Source organism: Colossoma macropomum, unplaced genomic scaffold (genome assembly GCF_904425465.1).
Source record: "Colossoma macropomum unplaced genomic scaffold, Colossoma_macropomum, whole genome shotgun sequence".
Classification (NCBI taxonomy): domain Eukaryota; kingdom Metazoa; phylum Chordata; class Actinopteri; order Characiformes; family Serrasalmidae; genus Colossoma; species Colossoma macropomum.
This window is the reverse complement of record NW_023494803.1, coordinates 39,792,619-39,817,894: the sequence shown is the minus strand read 5'-3', so window position 1 is coordinate 39,817,894 and position 25,276 is coordinate 39,792,619. Positions and strand designations below refer to the sequence as shown.

The 25,276-nt window shown below is 39.8% G+C and overlaps 1 protein-coding gene across 1 annotated transcript in view; it reads right to left on the bottom strand.

Moving 5' to 3' along the window:
• The window catches only part of zgc:85722 (uncharacterized protein LOC407982 homolog), a 61,023-nt gene extending 35,747 nt beyond the window's left edge, over window positions 1-25,276 (bottom strand). The window contains exons 1-10 of the mRNA XM_036593942.1: window positions 24,841-25,276; window positions 21,348-21,710; window positions 18,147-18,638; window positions 13,095-13,230; window positions 12,671-12,852; window positions 10,951-11,136; window positions 9,558-9,680; window positions 8,338-8,499; window positions 5,676-5,797; window positions 4,421-4,571 (exon numbers count right to left, since the gene is read on the bottom strand). Coding sequence (XP_036449835.1) covers window positions 4,421-4,571; window positions 5,676-5,797; window positions 8,338-8,499; window positions 9,558-9,680; window positions 10,951-11,136; window positions 12,671-12,852; window positions 13,095-13,230; window positions 18,147-18,638; window positions 21,348-21,710; window positions 24,841-25,035 — 2,112 coding nt within the window. The 5' untranslated portion in view covers window positions 25,036-25,276. The remainder of the gene's footprint in view (window positions 1-4,420; window positions 4,572-5,675; window positions 5,798-8,337; window positions 8,500-9,557; window positions 9,681-10,950; window positions 11,137-12,670; window positions 12,853-13,094; window positions 13,231-18,146; window positions 18,639-21,347; window positions 21,711-24,840) is intronic.

Genomic DNA, 25,276 nt, shown 5'->3' with positions numbered 1-25,276 from the left:
CCCCTAATTCTTCAGTGATATGAAGCTATTCGCCAGCTTCTTGTTCAAATTCTCTGTTTGACCGTAAATGAAGCAGCAGTTCTGACATCTGAGGCTCCAGAATGTAACTGCTGCACCATTTAAGGTGGAAAGGGAAACTTAGCTAGCTAGCTACTGAGACATCAGCATACTACTAGTGATTTTTTATGCTTGCTATGAAGAAAAGGACCATAATACATTTAAACAGCATTAAACTGAAAGATAATACAATAGTTATTGTAATTTTTAGTGGAGAAAATACTCAGATTTATGGGTTTCTTTGGTCGTTTGCGCTGCCATCTCTTTTTTCTTTTCTTTCTCGTAACACCCATTTAGAGTGTGCCTCTAAAAAACCTTGTTTGGAGGGCCTTGTAGTCCTAACACTTCACCCTACCCCTCCATCTCAACAAAAAATCGGGACACCCTAGACGTGAATGTGCAAAACGGAGGGATAAAGGCTGAGTGGTAGGGGTGAGGGGTGAAATGGGATTGGGTCTAAGAGTCACTCCACCTTATTTACATGTAACCTTGCAAAGACAATCAGCCATTCAAAAAAGTTAAAATGTTTCTGTCTAAGAGGAAAGCACTGAAAGACTACTGCAGCTGGCTAAAGGCTAGAGAAGCTCCACCGCATGCCGGCAGAAGGTCTCTGGCATCGGGTAGCAGATACTACAGAGCGCAGCTGGAAGTGCCGCAGAAAAGCACAGATCAACAAGAAGCTCGAGGTCTTTTTAGATTCTACTCATGCAGACTCATAAAAATCCCCATAGCAGTGATATCCTGCTGGCATAAGAAGCTACAGAAAGTGGCTGAAAAGTGCTGAAAGTGCGATTTTAGTGAAAGTAAAAGTCTGTAACTTGCCTGGGTGGCTGCAGTAGCAGTGGAGCAGCTTATGGACAATGGACAATGAGCGTAGAAACAAGGAGGTGGTCACAGTGTTATTCCTGATCGGTGTAAATATTAGGTTATTAACAGCTCTACAAAGCATCCACATTCAATTGTCAGAAAAATATGACATCTAAAGCAGATCATTTAGTTACCTCCCACAAAAATGTATCTCTCCCTTTGAGCGTCATTCAGTTTATACAGTAAACATTTTGCCTCATTCAGTAGCTTCGTAGCTAAAAAGCTAAAAATGTTCATAATAAAGACATTTAAAACAATTATAGAGAGCCTGTAAACATCAACAGTCAGTGTACAGTAACTGCATAAACTACACAGTAACATGTAGCTGGTCGGATAGTGGTACTCCATCTGATCAGCTTCATGTGATTATCTTATTTCTATCATTTATTTATTTCCTCCTGCTCCTTCTTAAAATGTCTTTTCCCAAGCTTTGAATAAAAATCACTGTTCTCATTTTTTTCAGTCCTGTTTGCAAACCTCAAAAAAAAGGAAATATTTTTGAAAATGCCTTAAAATTATGTTCTTTTTTTCGCTCACTCATGGAGAACTGTGAGAAATGTTTTATATTTAGCATTTTTCCCCACATTGAGCTTCAATAAATAAACAAATAAATAGATAAATTATAACACATAATCCGCGACAACATCAGAGCCCCAAATAGAACTTCATTTAGGATTAACGACTAAGTGATGGCTGAATTACAGCACGCTGGCTGTCGGCAGGCACCTAACGCAGTGTCCTCTGTTCAAAATCAGCAATGAGACAGAGCAGGACACACCGAGCCTGGACAGCGACTAAGAAAGATTTTCAAAAACCAATTACCGTTAATAGTCATTAATGACACTATTAATAATGTCCATCTATTAATGTCTGTGTAATTTGTCTCAGTGACGTCTGCACAGTTTGACATGGATGTGAAGGCCCACCGTTAAAGCAGAGCTGATGGATTCCTGTTAGCTGTAAATAATTGATGTTTATAGTCTGAGGCCAAAGCTGTTTTCTGTAAAACCCCTCCAATGACGGGGGCTGTGGACTGTATACCTCTGCAGGCTGGTCAGTCATTATTTAAAGCGATAGTCCTACTTACTGCAAACACAGTCAATCAATCAAGAAACTGTTACTCTACATATCCAAAAGGGTGTTAATAGTGAGTTTGTCTCCCTTTGCTGCAGTAACAGCCTCTACTCTACTGGGAGGGCTTTACATTAGATGCTGGAACATTGCTGTGAGGATTTGATCGAGCACTGATGTCGGTCAGGTACTGATGGATGGCCAGTTCTGGATCAGTCCAACTCATCCCAAAGGGGTGAGTAGTTGAAACTCACTTCAGAGAACGCAGCTCCACTGCTCCACAGCCCAATGCTAGGGGGCTTTATACCCCTCTAGCCCAAGCTTGGCACTGGACAAAGTGACCTCAGACTTATGTGCAGCTGCTCCAGAGCATCTCATTCTATTGGTCACTGCTTTTCTTTGGATATTATACAAGCTACCTATGCAGGCCTGGAATCAGAGGGTCAGTTAGTGGGGCAATGCCCCACCAACAAACCATTATGCCCTACTAAACCCACTACCTTTTATACAACAAACTAAATTTCAGATGCACTTCTACTGCTTGCACAATATTACTTTAGCCTTAAGCTCATGGGCAGCTGCTCTAGAGCATCCCATTCTATTAGTCAATGGTTTTCTAAGTGAACACCTGTATCAGGAATATTGTGTCCTTAAAAATGGACAGAAAATGCAGACAAAATTCAAGATTTAAGACTCAGGAAGTGCTGTTTAAGCTTTTTATAGACAACAGTGTGTTATACAGTGTCAGAAACCACATAATCAAGTCTCTCAGGCTACGTTCACACAGCAGGTAAAACTGGCCCAAATCAGATTTTTCACCAAACCGATTTTTTGTTCGGCTGTTCATGATAAGTTTTAAATGTGACCTGTATGTGACATCAGTCTGAACAGATCAGCTCCTAAACTGACCCACACGTGCAAAAGAACAGAGCGTCACGCTGCTTCACGGTCTCATCCAAAGGTAAACAATCGTGGCTGCCAACGAACGCCAGTCGCTCCCAGAGGGTTATCTTCACCAGCATCACAGGAGCCATCATGAAGCTTCACTGACTGACAGCTGGGCTCATCACCCAGAATGTGTTCGAGCCATAAAAAGGGCGCGGCCACTTCTTTGGTTCGTGTGCTCAGATTCTTTAAAGTTTGCTTTCAGACTTTTAACTGTTCTTTGACGCTGCAGCCTCGTTCTCCTACGGCCGCGTTCTGACATTTCTTTCTAAATCTCTTTGAACACAGAGGTGTTTTGGATGCGTCACGTCTAATTTTTAGTATACAAACATCAGCCCAGATGTTTAGGAGGTCTCAGCAGCACAAAGTCATGAAGAATGTCGAGTTGGACTGACATAAAAGTCGCATGAATTCCGATCTGGCTGTTCAGACTGAGTTGCATCACTGTATATGGGATACGGATCAGATTTCAGTACCACATACGAAAGCGTCTCAAATCGGAATTGAAAATGTCAGATTCAGTGTGTTTATCTGTTCACACTGACACACAGACACACATCTGTATCACATATGAAGAAAAAGATCGAATTTGGGCCACTTTTACCTGCTGTGTGAGCAAAGCCTAAGAGATACTGAACAACTCAACACAGATCGAAACAGGTGTGATGATTCAGCCATGCAGTTCGCATTAAGCTAATTGGTGTTGTATAAGCATTCATTATGTGTTTTCTACACTAGCTGTGTAGCCCTGGTGCAAAACTAAAGAAGAAAATTGCAGACAACCAACCTGTTTTGGCAGATTGTCTACATTTGCGGTAAGGGGGAATGTTTGGGGAGTGTATATTTGATTTTTTTAACCAAACTATCACTTTGAAACATACTAGAGGGATTTCTGTTTGCTGTAAATAATTGATGTTTATAGTCCAAGGCTGCTGCAGTCTTGGGCGTAGGCCTGCTTTTCTGTCGGCTGGTCAGGGTAAATATGGGAAGCCATTATTTGCAAGGTGACCTTACACAGCTTTGCAGCTGCTTTACAGGGCCCATAACATGAAAACAGTCGTCCCCCCTTTTTTTTCAACAAGAGTTTGTGCCATTTACTCCATACAGTCTATATGTAGAAATGAAGGCGTATCTGTGATGCCTCGAAAACCAGCACATTTACACATATCCACCTGCTCACCCTACGGCACTTCAGCTCCACCCATTCATAATGAAGTTTGCTCTTTGAATGAGGGCAGCCAATCAGAACAGAGCTCATTTACATATATCAGTCCTAAAGGCACAGTTACAAAAACAGGCTGTGTAATTCTGAAGGATAAAGAGAGATAATGTAAAAATGGATTATGACTGTTTTTGCTGTACATAGTCATACAAATGTCATAAGAGGACCTTAGTGAAAAATGTAAAATTCAACTAAGATGTATAATACGGGCCCTTTGAAGGCAAACTGCACTGTGTGAGGGTGGTCAGTAAACGCTACCTGTTCCAGAAGGTCCTCCACCTTCCTCTGCCAGCTCTCTCTGGCTGCCATCAACTCCAGATCTCTCTGCTGGGACACCTGAGTGAGGACCGCCTGTTTATCGGCCTCATGCTCATCTGTCAGCTCCTCTCGGAGGCTCTTCAGCTCCGCTCTGGAGATACAAACACAAAGAATCCACATGAAAATGGAAAATACTGCAGTATGTTGTCAATACATTTCATTGTATAAATATAATTAGGGCTGTCACTACCGATCATGTTAGCAGTTAAATAATCTAACAATATTTTTTGTAATTAATAGAGTAATTAGAGTAAAAAACGGACTTGGACTTTAACAAAGTTATAAAGAGAATATACTGTAATGCGCAGTACTGTGCAAAAGTCAGAGACCACCCTTTCATTTTAATTTCCAGCCAAAAGTACAAGTTACTCGTTCTTAAGGGTCGGAAAAAAACAGAAAATATATATTTACCAGAGAATTAAACAACTAAATATTGTTATTTTTTTTAGCATTTATTGTATCAACTCTTTATCTTTATTCCAGCTTCCATTCTTTTCAGGAGACTCACTTTCAGTTCCTCAAAGAATCTGCAGATCTTTCAAATCTCACATCCTTTCAGACCCACAGCGCTGAGTCGTCTTCTCACAGTGGAAGGATGGACAGAAACACCTGTGGATGTTTTCAGATCTGAAGCAGCTTGATTTTCTCCTCTCTCTCAGAGATGAAAGCTTTAAGTGCTGTTTATCTGATAGGGGCAGTTTTGGTGTCTACCAGGTCTTCCAGGTGGTTGTTAGGAGTCTCATTTTCTCTGTAGCTTTCTTTGACTTTCTCCTTCATATCTTATATCTGATCTCATAACTCTTGAAACGTGAATAACTTGTACTTAATGGCTTTTCTGACTGGAAATTAAATAAACGAAGGGTGGTCTTTGACTTTTCACAGCACTGTGCGTTAAACGTATTCCATTTTTGTATGGGAGAGAAGACTCTTTGGTGAATGCAGGTATTAACAGGCAGAAAAACGGAGCTGAGAAAGCAAACAAGCGGCGCACGGCACCACCCCCAGCTTAGCCAAACACAGCCGTAAGCCACTGTGAATATTAGACGCTAACCTTGTACACCTGTAATTAGCATATTTTAATCCACCTGCGAGCCTCAGCGATACAAGATTTGTCACGGCGTTTACAGCAGTGGAACCGCTTCTATTTCTGTTGCTCTTCTATTCAAATTACACTGCAGAACATCTTGTGCGCTACCTTAGAGCGTCCGTCCATTTGTTATCCAGCTCCTCTGTGATTTTATCCATTTTCTGCTTCTCCTCGGCTTTGATGGTGATGATCCTGGCCTCGTGGTGCTGCTTCTGGCTTTCTATCTCCTCCTGCGGAAAAGGTCAAGCAGAGGGAGCTCAAAACGGGTAAAACACAATCACAGCTGAAGACAGAGTGATTGGAGTTCGCTGTAGAGCTGATTACACAAAGCAGGATCATTAGCTATGCTTGCTCTTTCCGCGCTCCGCCTGCCAAGCCCACGCGCACGGAACAAAAGTGGCAGTTTGGGCAGCCTTCACAACTGAATGAGGCTTAATTTTTCTTTTAGCGCCCCTGCCATCCTGCATTATCCATCTCTCAAGGTGCTGAATTCCCTCATTTCTCTCATCGTGAGTGATGTGACATCCCAACAGTTACAGCCGTCCTTCTCTGAAAGATGTTAAAGCGCTGCTGATGTTCATGGGAGCTTTTGTACTTGCACAGTTAATCTACTCACATCTGTAGACTATTCACAATCCTATACACTATCTTTTTCCAACAGATGGATTCAACCACACAATCTGATGGGCTGAAAAGAGTTCCACCTGTGTTGATATATATGATAACAGCATGTTTTCATCATAAATGTATCATCCCACTGTCCACCTGCTGCCGTAAAACAATAATGGTTGCTTTACTCTTAGCTGTTGGAACTACTTTCTTAGGTGGAAGAAGCTTCCAATACTAAAAATATATATTTCAAACAATGTCGGGAGCAAATCTTAAATGAACTTTTCTCTTTTCAAATTTTAATTTTAAAATAGCTAATACACTTTTTTTTTCTTCTGAAAAAAAGGCAGTTTTAATGCATATATATGATGCTTATTTCACTGTAAAACATAAAAACTCTTGGTCACATATTTTTTCATATATATATATATATATATATATAAAATTTTTCAGTTTCTGACATAATTTGAAATACCTATTTACCCTTTACACTATGTGTATTTCATGAAGAATGGACCAAGAGAAACGGCCCAAAATGACTTGGGGAAAAAAGTCTGGTTCCATTGACTTACATTAAAAGTAATGTAGGTTTTTTCCTTCTCCTGTAAAGTCACCATTTTGGAGATATGATGATATATGATTTACGTTTATTTGCATTTATCTTCTAATGATATATGGTGTTTTTAGAATTAAAGTAAAATACTGCCAAAATAGTGCCAAAATAAATGGTTTTGAACAATGTGTTTAAATGTGTAATCATAGCTGTGTCATTCCACTTTCCACCTGCTGCTATATATCAACAATTACTGCTTTACTCTTAGCGGGTGGAACTACTTTCTTAGGCAGAAGCTTCCAATACTGAAAATACATGTTTGAAACAATGTTCAGAGCTTCTTTGCTTTACTTTTCTCTTTGCAAAATTGCCAAAAAAAGAACATAAAACATGGTAAATAACGATAAACATCATGGCCGTGATGATCTACTGTGACCAAATCACAGCGCGATGTTATTCGGTCATGTCTGGGTATTATTAAGAGCAGAAAGTGCTCTGTCACATTAGGGCTTTGAGAAACATCGCTGTCCTTACCATCAAAACCATTTCAGAGAAACAAGCGAGGACAAACTGGACCAGTGACATCACTGGTTCTGCATTAAACAGAGCAGTCAGGCTTTGCCTATTTTACAGAAAACAGGCTAAGTAGAGCTCTGCGCTGTTTTGGTTGAGCACGGGCTTGGCAGACATAGGCCCAATCCCATTTCACCCCTCGCCCCTACCACTTAGCCCTTACCCTCCATTTTGCGTGTTCTCACCTAGAGAAGGGTGTCCCATTTTTGTTAAGATAGAGGGGTGGGGTGAAGTGTTAGGGCTACAAGGCCCTCCAAACGGAGGTTTTTAATAGATACACTCCAAACAGTATTATGAGAAAAAAAGAAAAGTCGGCAAGACGGCTGAACAAGCAACCAAAGAAACCACAAATGTGAGAATTTTCACTGTTAAAAAATAACGATAACCATCGTATTATTATAGTTAATGTCGTTTTAGTGTGTTATGCTCCTTTTCTTCTTTTCTTCCACCTTAAATGGGTCAGCAGTTACATTCTGAGCGGAACGGGAAAATTCAAACAAGAATCTGGTGAATATCTGACTTCAGCTTCATATCACTGAAGAATTAGGGGTGGGTGATAACAAATAATTGCCCCCTCTTTGAAGGCATATGATTCCCTAAATGTAACTAAAGCCCAGCAGTGAGGAGCTGAACTTTACCCTCCTCTGCTGTCACTGCAGACTGGCAGGGTCGCCTACAGAGCAGCGCCAGTAGCTGTTAATGAAGTGATGCTCTTTTTATTTGAGGGTCCCATTTCAGAGGGAAGATTTCAACCACTGCCCCTTCTAACTCAGTTCCCAGGGGCAAGATGACACTCGAAAACAAGGGGTAAAAATAAGAATCAGGATTGGGTCATAAACGCCCCCACAAAACAAAGGAACTCTGGGAGACAGGAATAATAAATTATAGCGCCTATAATAAAACAGTTCATCATCTCTGCAGCTATAACTTTAAAAATGTCATGATTTTCTTACTGTTCGTTTGGTGGATTAGACACTGGGGTTAACTGCAGCTATTACTGACACCATTCTGAACAGTTTTCAGCACAAATCTTACCTGAAGATCAGTGAGGACATTGCTGGTCTCTCTCACTCTGGCCCTGGTGGCATCCAGCTCAATCAGCAGCTTCTCCTGGTTGTCTTTCAGACGGGAGATGTGGGTCTCTGCAGATTCCAAACTGTCCTCACCTTCCTTCACCAGTTCATTCAGATGAGACACCTCAGAGGAAGAAATATAAAAGGACATATCTGAGAGACACACAGAGATGACACGCATCTGAATATTAATCAGAGACCTGCAGAGGTTGCTGGATTGGATATTGGAGGAAAAAAGAACTAATGATGCAAAAACTCATAAAATAATGTTTAAAACTGTCTTATCAATCTGAACATGACGCTTTTAGATGACTGTATATAACACAGGACAGTAACACATTTTACTGTTTGATCTTATATACTATACTATTTCTATACTATAGATACTATATACTATATATTTCTATAACTATACACTATACTATTTCATTATCTTATTTTTTTTTGCTATATAAACAGCATTTATGGTTATTAGTTTTATATATATATATATATATATATATATATATATATATATATATATATATATATATACACATACATATACATATACATAAAAGAAACGGCCCAAAATGACTTGGGAAAAAATTATGGTTCCATTGACTTACATTAAAAGTAAAGTATGTTTTTTCCTTCTCCTGTAAAGTGGAAATACAAGGTTTTGTTCCAACTATATATATACATATATATATATATATATATCATATACATATATATATATATATATATATATATATATATATATATATATATGTGTGTGTGTGTGTGTATATGTACATATATATATGTACATACATACATATATATATATATATATATATACTTTTAATTACAATTAATCACAGAAAATTAATTCATCACAGAAAACATGTACACAGCCTTTTCTGTAGGTTTAAACAAACATTTCAGTAAAGCAAAATATAATAATATACACAATACTATATGTATGACTATTTGTGTATTGTGTATGACATATGCATTTATGTTTACTTGCATCTCTTCTAATGATATATGGTGTTTTTACTTGCTCACTGCCAAGAAAAATGGTTTTGACCAATGTGTTCAAATGTGTAAGACTTCTGCACATTACTGTATATTTTAGAAGATGTGCTCATTTGTAAAGTATTACAGTATTGCAGTGTCTCTCTCTCTGTCTCTCTCTCTCTCTCTCTCTCTCGCTACCTCTTGGTTGGCTATATTGAGTTTGGCAGTGAGCTCCTCGCGGAGGGTGTCCAGTTGCTGCTGTAGGTGGTTCCTCTGCTCCTCCAGTGAAAGGCGCCGAATCTCATACTGCTGCCTCATCTCCTGCACACACGGAACCAACAGGGCAGCGTAAGAACTTAATTATACCCAACATCCCACAGCGACAAGATCCTGACTGACAGATGAACCCATTTCTCATAATTCCTGTGAGTGAGATCCCACTGTGCTCAGAAATATTTTCAGAAAACAGAAGCGTGGGCAGGATTCAGAGCAGGCTGATTCACCAGCACTTCACAACGATGATGAATGCAATGTCAATACCCGACAACATAAGTCATGCCCTCTATTCAATCAATTACACCAAACACTGAATACATACATAATAATGTCATTAAAGGGCCCATATCCTGGATTTTTATTGTATTTATTTTCCCCTGAGGTCCCCTTTAATACATTGGGGTCATAATTAATTTGTACATGGCCATGTCCCAGCTTCTTTTAATCCCTTAAAATTAAACAGGCTGCTTTTCAGACTTACACAGTCGTATGCAAAAGTCTGCACACCCCCAGCCAAATTACATGTTTTGTTAAATTTTCAGGGAGAAGGTAAGTGAAAACATCCTCTACAGAGAACATGCTTCTGCACATTTCAATGCACAGTTACTACACAGTTTATTGCTGAATTTAACATGTTGGAGAAAAAATAAAACATAAAATGTGGGCTGTGCAGAAATCATCGCACATTTTATGTTTTATTTTTGAAACAAAGCAAATAAATAGAAACTGTGCAGTAAAATTGACTGACAAATGTAACATTTAAGTTTGTTCCCTGTTTTTTTCACTTAGAAAATTTAACAAAACATGTACAACCCCAATTCCAAAAACGTTGGGACGCTGTGTAAAATGTTAATGAATGTGAATAAAAACAGAATGCAATGATTTGCAAATATCATAGAGCCATATTTTATTCACAATAGAACATAGATCACATATCAGATGCTGAAAGAGAGACATTTTACCGTTGCATGATAAATATGATCTCTTTTATCTCTTAATTAGATGAACAGCGTGCAGACTTTCGCACACAACGCTATATGTAAACGATCTCTGTTCTAATTGGCTGCCCTGTTTTGAGCCTCATTCAAAAAACAGTCCAGACCGAATCACTCTTCATAACATTAGTGTGAATGGGTGGAGCTAAACTGCCATAGGCTGAATAGATTCACTTCACAAAAACTCAAAACCGGCTACTTTTGCAGCGTAGTTTCCATAAAAGGACTGCATGGAGTGGGGAGTGAATGGTACGTTTTAAGCGCCACCCGACCCTGCAGAGAATAACTCTACTGTGCTGTGTGTAAATATGAGCACTTGCGTTCAGTAGCTGGTTCTTCTCTCTCTCGGCGGTGGTCCGCGCGCTCTCCAGCTGCGCTCTGTGCTTCTCCATCAGCTCCTCCAGAGCCTGGGCCTGGCCTTCTTTCACACGGGCAGCCTCCTCCTCGTATTTGGCCCGGGCCTGAGCCAGCTCCAGCTCATAGCTCTGCTTCTCCTCGCGCAGGGACTGCCAACAGAGCACAGCTGGGCTCACACCGCAGGCAAGACTTTTACTGGCAGATGTGACAAACTGTGACAACCATGACACCCATGAAAACTGATCTTTATGAGTATCGGCCAAGGAAGGTGCTCACCCAAAACGATCTTACAATTACAGACTTTTTCCATATAAACACGGCAATGTACTGAAAATATTTAATGGAATATTTAAAATATATACAATTTATTACATACAACAATACAGATTCAACACCCCTAGCTAAAGTACACATTTTGTTGATTTTCTAAGTGAAAATTATCTTTTCAGGAAAATTAACAGCACAACTTTTGTTTATTTGTCGAGTTTAACATGTTGAACAAATAAAACATAAAACATAAAATGTGCAATAACTTTTGCTCAGGCCACATTTTTTTGTTCTCTGTAGAGGACGAGTTAACTTATTTTCACTTAGAAAATCAACGAAACATGTTGACCAGGCTTACAATACATTACTGCTGTCATATCAAAACCTCACAACTCTTTATTTGTTTACACTGTTTGAAAATGCCAGCTGCCCTTTACATTGTGTGGACACTTCAGAATGAATGGAGCAACAAAAAAAATGTAGGGCTCTGTGAATTCTGAGACGCATGAAACTGAATTTAGGCATAAAGAAGGAAATGTGCAGTTTTATTTAGAGATTTGGGGGAGATTTCAGATCTTTGCCTTCTCCCAAGTGTAACTGGCTGAAAAAGTGCGTTCATGAGATCCTGCTGGTGTGGGTTCGTACTGCTTTTCTCTACTTCTGAGAGGCACACAAAACCATTCGAGTGCTAACAGCACCCCCATGTGGAGAATCTTTAGGCTGCGACATAAGAATGAGTGTCAGTCCTAAAGGAATTTTATGGAGCCCTGCTGGTGACATATAAATAAAAATAATGCATGGCCACAACTTAGTAAGATGTGTGAACGAGATAAATTTGTGGTTACGACTTAGTAAGGCATGGGAACGAGATCATGCCTTATTAAGTCATGGCCATGCCTTAGGATCTCATTTCCATGCCTTACTAAGTCGTGACCACGCCTTAGGATCTCGTTCCCACCCCTTATCAAGTCATGGCCACGCATTAGGATCTTGTTCCCACATGTTAACACAGTGTGGCCGTGCATTATTTTTATTTACACAGGATGTCACCAGCAAGGCTCCGTAGAATTCATTCATCACTGCATGTTATTTCATTAAAATATAAAAGTATATATTTGAGTTAATATAGTATTTTTGTTCTTACTTTCTTACAGATAAATGAGTAAACATCTAAAAAAGCATCCTAATTAAAGAAGTAATTGTTTGTTAAGTTCGATAAAATGAAAAAATACAATTTTACACGATAAACAGATTTCATGGGGCACTAGAAATGGTCAAAAATTACTTTTCATAACGTTAAAATTAATAATTTTTTTTGCTTATTAAATAAAGTTGCCATTTTGGAGATAAAAAGATTTGCGACAACATATAAATTTGCTTGTAAAGTGACAGTAAAACAGTAACAAAGCCACATACTTTCTCCAGGTTGAGGATCTGCTGGCGCTGCTGCTCCTCCAGTGCCTGACTCTGGCTCTGCAGCCGCTCCTTCTCCTCCTCCAGCTGGACGATCTTCTCCTTCAGCCGACTCTGCTCCAGGTGCAGGTCTCTGATAGTGGCCTCGTGGCTCATCTGAGTGGCCTGCAGGGACCCAATGTGACCTGGGAGACAGATATCGAAGGAAATCCATCAAAACCATAACAAAAAGGCTCTGTTGGACATTTTAATGACATTAAATCCCTGATTTCCTATCAGCCATAACAGGGAGTTGATGATAATCAAGCGACAATTAAAAGGTAGAAATGAAGGAGTAGTAATTGGGCCATCCATCTTCTCTCCTACGAGATAGAGCGGTTCAGTGTGCGTGTGGGGATGTAATTGCGTCCCGAGGCGATTCATTTACTGGCTTTGTGGAGGATTTCGGTGGCCTGCTGCTGTACTCGATCCCTGCTCCCCTCCAACTCGTACTCGGTATCTTTCAGCTGCATCACCCAAATCTCTCCGTCCTGTATGGCCTCCTCCAGCTGCTTGTGTAACTCCTGTTGGGAAAAAGCAATTTTAATATCTCTCTGCTTCTGCGGACTAGAGATTACACTCCGCTGCCAGGGTTTTAGATACGTTCAACCTTTACTAAAGACTGTGATACAAACATATTTAAGATTTTAAGCTCTCTCTAACCTTCTATTTTAACGTTTAAAGCAATGGTTCAGCTAGAAATCTGTTTTCTCCCTACAGCAAACGTAGCTGCCAAGACTTGTTTGGTGTCTGAATTTGCTTCTTTAATTCTGCAATAGAGGCTAGTAAAGCTAACAAGTAATGAAAACTTACACTCCAACAATTAGCATGGTGCAAAGTGCACACTTAAACCACATAAACCTAACCCTAATCTGATTATGTGGTTTCTGACAATGTATGACAGTTATCCTGTGTGCGAAATGCCCCCTGGTATTTGGGGGGGTCCCATGTTGGCTGCTAACTCACTCACCATAGCGGTGCTGATGCTTCAATTGCATCAAAATGTTTGGTTTAACAATTTGGAAATGCTCTTTCCCAGTTTGGTAACGCAGTTGTCCACACATTGATTGAGATCTTACACATCTTCTCTTCTGTCTTCAGTTTGAGAAATGAGGAACAGTCACTCTTGCTGCGGCATATTGTACAGTTTTCAGGGTTATCCTGGGAATATAGTACGTTTACATGCTCTTAATAATCCGATATCGGCAGAAAATCAGATTTTTGTCAGTATTTTGATCAACACATTTACATGCACTTAAATAATCAGATAAAGGGAAAACTCCTGGCCTATATGAGTCAGACAGTAATCGGATTTCTGCTTTAGCAGCCAGCCAATAAACTCACAGAAAAAGACGTGACGTAAACATAATGTAAAACTCAAACTTTCTAGCCGCAATTTTTTTTTAAATCATCATGCCGCTTTACCTGAAAATATGAACATACATCATCTAGAAGACAAAGAATATTTAAATCCATAATTTCGTCAAGCATATAGTTTGTTTCAGTGTCGCTCCAAAAGTGTTTTGCTATGTCTTGCGGTGACGCTGCCCGCTTATTTCTGGTACCGCCGTCTGTTTTCACACATGCGCAGACTGAGAAATCCGAAAGAAATCAGAGTACGAGTTTACATGCACTGAGAAATCTGAATACTGAGCTAAAATCCAGCTCTCTTTATCAGATTTCTTTATCAGATTTCTAGACCTCACTCCGATCTAGAAATCGGAGTATGGTGTTTATATGACCATTTGAATAATCGGATAACTGCAGAAATCTGATTATGGTCGGATTATTGAGTGCACGTAACCACACTCACTTTCACAGTAGCTAGGCTATGAAGGACCAACTGGGTAAACCAATTTACTACAGCGCCACCCTGAGGCAGAGCAGTGCTGCACCTCTAGTTGGAAAAGAATATCAAAGACAGAAGCTCGCCGATTCGTGGATGAAGCAGGCTGAACAATGACCTTCCCCTGAACTTGTATTTGAGCCTCTATTTTACCCCTAACGAAGAGCATAATATTGTTTTCAGGAACCCCCAGAATTTAGATTTTGAGACATTCAGGGGGTCCAAGAGGTTAATTGGAAGTCCTGGACCCCCGGGCCACCTTTACTTCGAACCTTGCTGGTATCTATAAACATGGACTAAAGTATGTTGCATAGCCAGTAATAAATACAGCAGGGCTGCCCAAAGTTGGCTCATGAGGATGTTGGATTTGGCCTGACAGAAAGTTACTCTAACTCATCCCCCATACTCAACAAGAGAACATGGATATTTTATTCAGGCTGTCAAATGATTAAAATCAGCCAATCAAACCTTAATTAACCAATAATTAATAATTCATTTGTATTATTTGCTTAAATGTGATGCTAACGAAAGATTCAGTTTCAATTAAAAAGGCATACATTTTGTAACAGCTGTACGAGTGGACAAAATAATCCTCATCCAAACATATTTTTTACGTTCCATAATTTCAACAGCACTATTTTCATCGAGTGAACACAAAAACTAAGCATGAAAATCACAATAATATAATGAATTCATTTGTACTATTTGCTTAAATTTGACCCTAAAGAAAGACTCTGTTCTATGGATTTTGTTATAGCTGTACAAGTGGACAAAATAAGCTTTGTCTAAATTTATTTATTACTTTCAATAACTTCAATAACACTGTTTTAATCATGTGAACACAAAACCTAAACATGAAACTCATGTGAATGAGTGAACGGCTCATGTGAACGGTGTCTGCACGTTCCAAGCATTGAGTGTTTATGGATCATTCTGCCAAACGTCAATTTTGGACTTTTAGACTACAATTTACTTTAAGTGACCCTAAATCTTAATTATGTTTATTTTAAATATAAATAAATGATTGAACATTCAATTTTGTCATTACCAAAACAGTCATAACCCTTCTGAAACTCTACCAAATGGTTCAGTAGTGACTGTTTTGGTAGTGACAATTTTAGCTCATTTTGAGCAGCTTTACACATAAAATCATCATATTTTTCACTAAAATCTGTGTTTCGGTGGTGATAATTTTAATGTTCCACACTGATTTTCAGACTTTGGGACACATTTACCTCAAAACAATAAGATCTAACCGCTCACCATGTGGCCATGAGGGACAGGGATGCGGTCTCACTTTGCGCTCTAAAATGCAGGGGTGTGGCTAAAATAAGGCTCCGCCTACAGACTAAAACTCTGTATTTTGGTAGTGACATGAAAACATGGGACAGCATAAATAAATAAATAAATAAATAAATAAATAAAACTTATATTTAAAGATTAATCTCTGAGGTCCAAATAGGGATTTTATCAGGAGAGCTAACAATGGAACATGCCATTTAAAAGCTGTACTTAAATGAGAGTCACGGAGTCACAGTAATGTACAGGGTGGAACTACGGACGGTTTGAAGGGTCAAACTAGGAAAATGTATTAACAGTGTTAAAAATGATTAGTGATGTTAATAATTTATCATGTGTTATTAGCTTGTTGGGCGGCACTGTGGCACAGTGGGTAGCGCTGTCGCCTCACAGCAAGAATGGCCTGGGTTCGATTCACAGCTGGGCGACCAGGGTCATTTCTGTGTGGATTTTGCCTGTTCTCCCCGTGTCTGTGTGGGTTTCCTCCGGGTACTCCGGTTTCCTCCCACAGTCCAAAGACATGCAGTCAGGCTGATTGGACAAGCTGAATTGCCCCTAGGTGTGAGTGTGTGTGTGATTGTGTGTGTATGTCTGTCTGCCCTGCGATGGACTGGCGACCTGTCCAGGGTGTATCCTGCCTTCCGCCCAATGACAGCTGGGATAGGCTCCAGCACCCCACCGCAACCCAGAAGGATAAGCGGTCTAGATGATGTATGTATGTATTAACTTGTTGACTTGGTCACGTGGTCTGAGTGATGTGGACCAAAAATCATTTTCTTGGTTTTCTCTTTACAAACCAGATGTTCTAACAACCCATCGAGCGGCCCTACTGAGCATACACACATCACTACTATAGCGTAGCAAACACAACATGACAGCGTTCCCTGGATGCATATTCAGTAGCAAAGTGAATAAGGACCTTTTTAAGGTGTCTCCATACTAAAGATAATGGTGTTATTGAGCGGACACAGCGGAGTCCACAACACCACCTGAGCCCGTTTTACTCATTTCTTCCTGCATCACTTGCACTGCCGTGTTTAGTTCTGCTTCAGTGGTGCGACAGGCAGGGAGCTCATCAGAATATTAGGCCACTTCCAGACAGGTCTGAGACACGTCTGATCAGCGATTTTCAGTGTTTTTATTTTACTTCTTTCTTATTTATTTAATTCAAACTTTGCTAGATGTTTAATATAACACTCAGGTTAAATACTCATAATACAGAAAACCATATTTTTCTTCCTTTTTTTAAATTAACGAGTAAAAAGTCATAAGTAAACAATGTTAAAGTCTCAAAATATTCCATTCACTACCCACTCCACACAGTCCATATATGGAAACTAATCTGCGAAAACAGCCCATTTTGAATCGACTGCTTCTGTGACGTCATGAGAACCAACTCATTTACATATACCCGCCTGTTCAGCCTTAGCTCCACCCATTTGAACCATTTGAACCGGAGCATTTCTGTTCAAATTGTTTCTTGAAAGAAGCAGAATACAAAGCGGCCAATCAGTACCGAGCTCATTCATTTTATATCGATCTTAAAAGCACAGTAGCAACAACTGCCTGCTTAGTTCTAAGGGATGAAGTGAGGTTGGAAAATGGTCATTTGAAAATTAATTCTGTACAGACAATCACATAAATATTAGAAGTGGACATAAAGGGAAAAAATGTACGATAATATATGGACCCTTCAACCCTTGTGTGGTGTTGGGGTCTGTGGTTCCCATTTTCAATGTTTAGCAAAAGAAAAAATGATGCGATTTATTATTATTTAAACCTCAGATTCTTGGCCTTTGCTCATTTTCTTTGAAGAACATATAAAATAACCCACTTTCAGTGTCTTCACTCTGTTCACCTCCCACACATTCATATTACACATGTGGTGCTGGGTGAACCTGTGGGGAATAAAAGTGTGGAGGTGCTGTGTCCTTCACTCTGTCCTCCTCCTACATGGCCTGCTGTTAGTGTGTGTGTGTGTGTTTGTATATGTGTGTGTGTGAGGGTGGACAACATAAACAGGCTCCTGACTGGCTACAGCTGCTAAAGGAGAACCCTACGCTGGACACTTGTGATATTTTAAACATCTGGTATTTTTTCATTAATTGTTATGGCTGTATGATTTAAAAGACCAATAATGCGGTGGGTCAACCAGACCACTGAGTAACAAACACATCAACACCACATAAGGGTTAAGTATCAAACAAGACACAAAGGCCCTTTTCCACCTTTTTTGTGTATTTTTTCCACTGAGGTCCACTTGTAACATTTAAATGGAAATAAAGGGAGCATCACCTTGATTGTGACTTCGGCGTTGTTGAGTGACGCCTGCAGCCTGTTGGTTTTGTCTCTGCTTTCTCTCGCCTCCTCCTGCGCTCTCTGCAGCTCAGACCGGAGCTTGCAGAGCGTTCTCTGCAGGGCAGCCTCCTGGACCTGGAACTCCTTCCTCAGCTCCACCTCCGTCCTCTTCCAGGCCAGCAGGTTCTCGGTGGTGAGCTGCTGAGCGCGCCTCATGGCCTCCAGCTCGCGCTCGTAGAATGCCTGGGCCTTGCCCAGCTTGGCCTCGTACTCCTCCACCAGTCGCACTTTGTCCTGCGTGAGCTCCTCCACGCGCTCCATTAGCGCCTCCAGCTCGGCTCGGTGCAGCTCTGCCAGCTTCTCCTGGTCCAGGCAGCTGGAGGCGCTCTGGCTCTGCTGCGTCTCCAGCAGCTCCTGCAGCTCCTGCCGGTGGACGGACTTCAGCTCCTCCAGCGCACGGTGCTTCTCCTGATCAAACTGCGCCTGTACCTGTTTACAGAGCAAATCAGCAGAGGCTGTAAATCTCCGTTTGACTTGTGCTATTTTGCATTTTTATTTTTATTGCTATTCCCATTTACTTTCTCCTTATACAGTCATAAAAATCCAAAGAGTAGTAAAACTGCTCACATAGATCCAAATTTCTGTTGTTGTCCAGCCAAATGTCCCATAATACTGGGCTGTACAAAAGTTGTCTAAAACTACACAATAAAAATTATTTGGGAAATGGACACTCCCTCGAATTATTGAGCTCAGGTGTTTCAGCCACACCCACTGCTGACAGGTGTATATAAGTCAAGCACATAGCCACACAGTCTCCATAGACAAACGCTGGCAGTACACACTTAAAAAAGATGGTTCTTCAAGGTTTCTTTAGTAAGGAAAAATGCTTCCATATACAACCATGAACATTCAAAAACCCTCTGCATGATTAAAGTGTTCTTTGCATCTTGAAAGGGTTCTTTAGATTGATGGAGATTGTGCTCCATCAACCATTTCACTCAATGCACAGAACCCTTTAATAATGCAAAGCTTTTTTGAGTGTTCACGGTTCTACACAGAACCTTTTTGAAAAGGGTTCTCCTATTGCTACAAGCTTGACATCATAACAATAGAAGAACCCTTTTCGGTGCTATATAGAATCCATTTCAAAATGGTTCTATATGGAACTACCTACAACACGTTCTGCATCAATATGAAGAACTATTTCACTCAATGCACAGAACCCTTTAATGATGCAAAGCTTTTTTGAGTGTTCACAGTTCTACACAGAACCTTTTTGAAAAGGGTTCTTGTATTGTTCCAGGCTTGACATCATAACAATGGAAGAACCCTTTTCGGTGCTATATAGAACCATTTTCAAAAAGGTTCTATATAGAACCATCTACAGCACATTCTCTCTACTCTCTGTTGCATCATTCACTGCAGAGTCCAAAACTGCCTCTGGAAGCTTCACTAAATGGGCTTCAACTGCATACAAGTCTAACATCACTATGCGCAGTGCCAAGCGTTGGCTGCAGTGGTGTAAAGGACGCCGCCACTGGACTCAGTGCAGTGGAAACATGTTCTCTGGTATACGTGATATTCAACAAGCTCAAACAGGCATGACGGTCAGGTGTCCACATACTTTTGGCCATATAATGTATTTGGGCAGTAAGTGTGTGTTGGCCTGTAACTTAGAATAAATGCAAATAAACATAAATACAATAAAGCATAACAGGGTTTTTTTGTTATTAATAAGGTTATTAATGTGTAGAAGAACACAGGTTTGGATCCTGACTCTTGCTGCTCTCCAGCCATCGCATGGCTTTGTTCAATTCCATCAACAGCACCTAATTTGAACTTGATGGGAACTGTAAACACTGGACTTCCTTGAGGAGAGCTTCGGAAATGGTTAAGATAAGGCACTCACACACAGATCAACCACAACGTTCTATTTATTCTCACGTTAGTGTTTCATAAATAAATGTTTTTTAGTCAGATGAATTAATAAGCTTAATATAGCATTTTCTCAGATCTAAGATCTACGAGTTTTGCACACTTCTGTTCATCAGCCAGTTCCAAAACTATTACCTTCAGATTTGACCTCATATATATTAAACGTAAACACTGAAAACATATTTGTGGGAACTTCAAAAGCTTTGATATTGCATGGACCGCAATTTTTACACTGTTTTTTTTCTTTAAAATGGAGCACAGGAAATAACTTTTGCCACAGGAGGTCATCAGATATCCCATTTCGGTCAATCAATTTCGACCGAAACAGCAATATACTGCATTTGTTTACTCACTACAAGAGACGTGATACCAGGTAAACATTGTTAAAATCCCCAGTCATAACATTCACTGCAGTCCACCTCAGAAAGCTAAGCTCCAAAAACAGCCTGTTTTGAATTCACTGTTTATGTGTATTTACAAACGTCCACCAATTCAGCCTACAGCAGTTTAGCTCCGCCCCTTTCACGCTGACGTGAAGGATTGTTTCAGTCCTGACTCCTTCTTTTACTTAATGAGGCACAATGCAGGACAGCCAATCAGCACAGAGCTCATTCACATATCACTCTTGGGTAAAGAGAGGTTTGTGTATTTTTGGTACACAAAACCACACAAAATGTTCAGTAAAAAAAATTATTCAAGGACAATATAAGATACAGTTGTGTGCAAAGGTTTGGGGGCGCCAGTCAAATTATATGTTCTGTTAATTCTCTTATTTTTTTTATATCTTCTACAAAAATGATATTTTTGGGCAAATTTTAGTGCAAAGTTCTGATGTATTTGCTGAGTTTAACATTGAAAAAAAAAATACAAACATATAAAATGTGCCTCATCTTTTGCACAGGCCACATTGTATGTTTTATTTTTTCTCTAATATGTTAAATTCAGTAAATAAACAGTAATTGTGTATTAAGATGAGCAGATGTGTGTTCTCTGTAGAGGATGCGTTTATTTATTTACACTTAGAAAATCAACAAGATGTGTCATTTGGCCAGGGGTGCACAAACTTTCGCATATGCCTGTATCCCATACAGTGAAAAGAAGAAAACGTCGACTCAAGGTTTTCGTGTTATTACTGGAAAGGAAAAGTAGTTTCATGCCATCTGCACTTGTTACTATATTTGTCTGGGAGCGAGTTTCTGACAGATTTCTTGCGAGTGACGACTTTCTCGGCCAATAAAACTCAGTCTGGTGCTGACTGTGTACCTGGCTGAAGGAGCGCAGCTTCTCCTCGAAGTCGTGCCTCATCTCCTCCACCTCTCGGGACATGGACACCACGCGCTGGGTGTGTTGCGCTTCCGCGCACAGCTGCGTGTCCTCCATGCGCTGGCGGTACATCTCGAACTCGGCCAGCGCCTGACGCTTCATGTGCTCGTGGAGCTCCACGGATTCCTCCAGAGACTGCAGCCTCCGCTTCAGCTCCGCCTCATCGCCCATCTTACTCTTATACTGCAGGATCTTCTCCCGCGTCTCCGTCAGGATGTGCTGGACCTCGTCCTCGTGCGCCTCCTTCAGAGACTGGATGGCCTCCTCGTGCTCGTCGTTCTTGGTGTTGAGGGCATAAATGACCTATATGGATTCAGCGGAGATGGAAGAGCCGTCACTTCAGGGGTTTTACACCACTGCATTGAAAATAATAAACAAAGCTTAACCCTTAGAAGTCAACAGCAATTACTGCTGTGCGCTACAATGGCATTATGTGATTCATTTATAGTTGCATAATTAAATATATTTTACATTCAACTTCCAGTCTGGATGGACAGATTTGCATCTGGACACAAAAAAAACACAAAAATATAGCAAAAATGTATAGAATGCAATACAAGACTCTATGTACAACAATAGCTTTCCCTCAAATTAAACTCATAACAAAATATCTCCTCTTCTACTCACATACATCAATGTGGTATGAATGGAATCTGCACTTTCCACACGATCTAGCTACTTGTTTCAGTGAACTATGAGTCAGAAATAACTCATATAAAATTACAGCATACTTTTGTGATCACAGGCAAATACAGTGACTTCTATGGGTTATTTTAACTATGCCACATATAATTCAAACCAATACAGTACAGTCAGCAGATGTGGACGTAATGTTCCCTCAACATTTAATATAACTGCAATTAATATGAACATATTTTCAGTTTGTGAGACAAACTCTTCCAGTTTTGAGTGTACAGAGTATGAGCCCTCTGCTTGTAGCAATATTAACAATAATATCAACTTTTTCTAAAGTATAAACCTTAAAATCTCAGGTTTATTACATACCACGAATTATTAAAAGAGACTCTGGCCTGTTAAGGGGTTAAGGGGCTCTAAAAGTCTGTATGTGGGTCAACACTTGAATTCCTCAGTGTCATAACTACAGAACTTACCCAGTAGTTTCACATTAGATACTGAATAACTTACAGTAATTAGTGGGTAATTTGTAGTAAAGGAGAAAAATGTGGGGTAAAATGTAACATACATTTTAAATAGTTCAACAGGTTCAAGTAGAATGTGCTTTTAGTCATGTTCTCATAATCTCAGAGCAAAGTCTGTAAATTTTGACAGCAATTAGACAGATATTTCTCCAGATTCACCCTGTTGATGTTTTTAATAAGTGAGCTGTGGGTATAAGTTATTGATGGTCATTGAGGATCTCCCTCCTTTCACTGCATGTAGACAGCTGACAGTGAGAGCTAGCCAGGCTAAAGTGCAGCCTCCACATGGGGGGGTTAGTTTAACACCATGTAACTCAGCCTACCACAGTAAACAATCAGAGAACGCCCCCTCCCCCATACACACTCAACACAGTTCATTTTTTGGAAGTTTTTATCCATCGATTCATTTAAAACTTGCTCTAAATTTCTTTTAAATAAAATATATTTCAGTTTATCATGCTAATATTTGCTGTTCTTCTTTTCTCTTTTCACTAATCATGCAGATATTTTATGTGTTTAAGTTGGAAAGCTTCACTGGTTCAAACAACAAAGAAGTTTACTGAATTAACTGTGTTTTGCATAAATTTACCAGACTTTTTACAAAAGAAAAAGCAACATAGTTTGTGTTTTTATTTGTAGCAGAAATGTGTAGGTTGCTTGTATAAAGATAATACATCTTTCCCAAACACTTTTTAAATTATTAAAGAAATTAAATGTGTTCTATCCTAGTTTTTAATAATTTATTCGTAATTTATTGAGTTTTAAATATGTGGCTGAAGTGGTTTGAATAACAATGATCTACATCCTGCACTGAAAATGTGAAAAACATCACATCAGCAAAAAATATTGCCAAAATTAAGCAAACTGAAAGACAGCAATTGCGTTAATGTGATTTGTTTTATTATACATTTTAACATGTCTACATATGAATCAAGTAAATTCGACGCATTCCTTTTCTACTCTGCGTTATCTCTGAGAAAGTTTGCTGCATTTTCCACCAAAAACTGTGCCCATTCATTTCACAGATACCTCAGTTCTTCCCTACTGTCTTCAGGGCTGCTTCGACTCGCTGCTGTGTCAATTATTCTCCTTTTCATCTTTAATTCATCCCACACTCTGTCTCATCTCGTGCAATTAGCATACTGTAAGCCATTCTATTTGACTCATTGTGCCTTCAATTTATGCCAATTCATGTTTATCACAACGTTCTCTCGCCAGTCCAAATAAAAACTCTCATCGGTGAATCTTTTCAGCATTGTGCAAATGAGCTCATTATCAGCGCTGGGACGGATCAGTTTAGGTCTGAGTTATGTAAGCAGATTATGCAGAGAGTGTATGAAGTATGTGATGAAGCTCGGACCGTAACAGAAAACAGCAAGTTTAGACGGGGCATGTTCTGCTGCCTGGAGGCAGGAAAGAGATTAATGGAACATACAGGAGGGGATCACTTACGATCAGAAGGGGCGCAAAGCATGATCACATGCGAGATGAGGATGGTTTTAGTGGATGAATTGCCAGTGGATAAATTATTCTGCTGTAATTATGCGGTCAGGATACAAAATGAAAATATAGGGCATCACTTGCACAAGTGGGACGGGGGGATTAAGATTAAGATTAAGGCCATTAGAGCTGGGCAATATGACAATATTTATCGTTATCATGATAAATTACATCACAGTATGTCACAATATGCTTTTCTGAGTATATATTCTGGATATCGTCAGGACTTAAAAATACTTCCCACCTGCACATTTGATTACAAAGATTGCATAATTAGTCTGGTTTAACTGGATTTAGTGCAGTACAACATGTGAAATGTTGAATACAAATCATGTTTTAAATATGGCACTACTATGTCTATCTTAGCAAATTAGTTTATATATATATATATATATATATATATATATATATATATATATATATATATATATGTCAGAACAAAACATTGTATCTCCATTTGAAAATGCCTGTTGTCCTTTACATTGTGTGTAAATTTCATGACGTATGGACCTAAAGAATTGACCCAAAATGACTTGGAAAAAAAGTCTGCTTTATGCTTTATATATATATATATATATATATATATATATATGCATATATATATAGATAGATAGATAGATAGATAGATAGATACACACACACATATATAGCAGTAGCCTGCAAAATTCTCAAATCTGCATGGCCTTAATCTATATATATATATATATATGTTTACATATACAGATTTCTATATGTATGTATGTATACATAAGAACGTCTTTGTGAGCACTAACCTTTGTTAGCTGTGCTATTTTCTTACTCATCTTCAGGTGCAGGTCCTGCGTGTACTCCATGGTCAGTCCGGATTCATACAGCAGATGGCTGGCCGTTGATGAGGACGGACTGGTGGCTGCTCCGGGAGCGTTAGGAGCAGCAGGAGAAGCCGTAGATGAATTGCTAGGTCCCTGCCACCCTGCTCCCGTCGCCATCTTCAAGCAGCTCTCTCTTCACGACTCAAACAACACTAATAATACAGAACAGACCCTTTACTAGCAGCCTCAGCGGCCCATTAGCGCCACGCGCGCGCTACCTGCACCGATACGCCACCGTACACAGCCATGGCGTGCGGTTCGCATGTAAATCGCAGCACGCACCCTACAAACCGCGCACGTGCAGCTCCTAAACGACTGGCAGGTCCACCGCAAAGGCGAGGCGTGCGCGCGCGGAGGC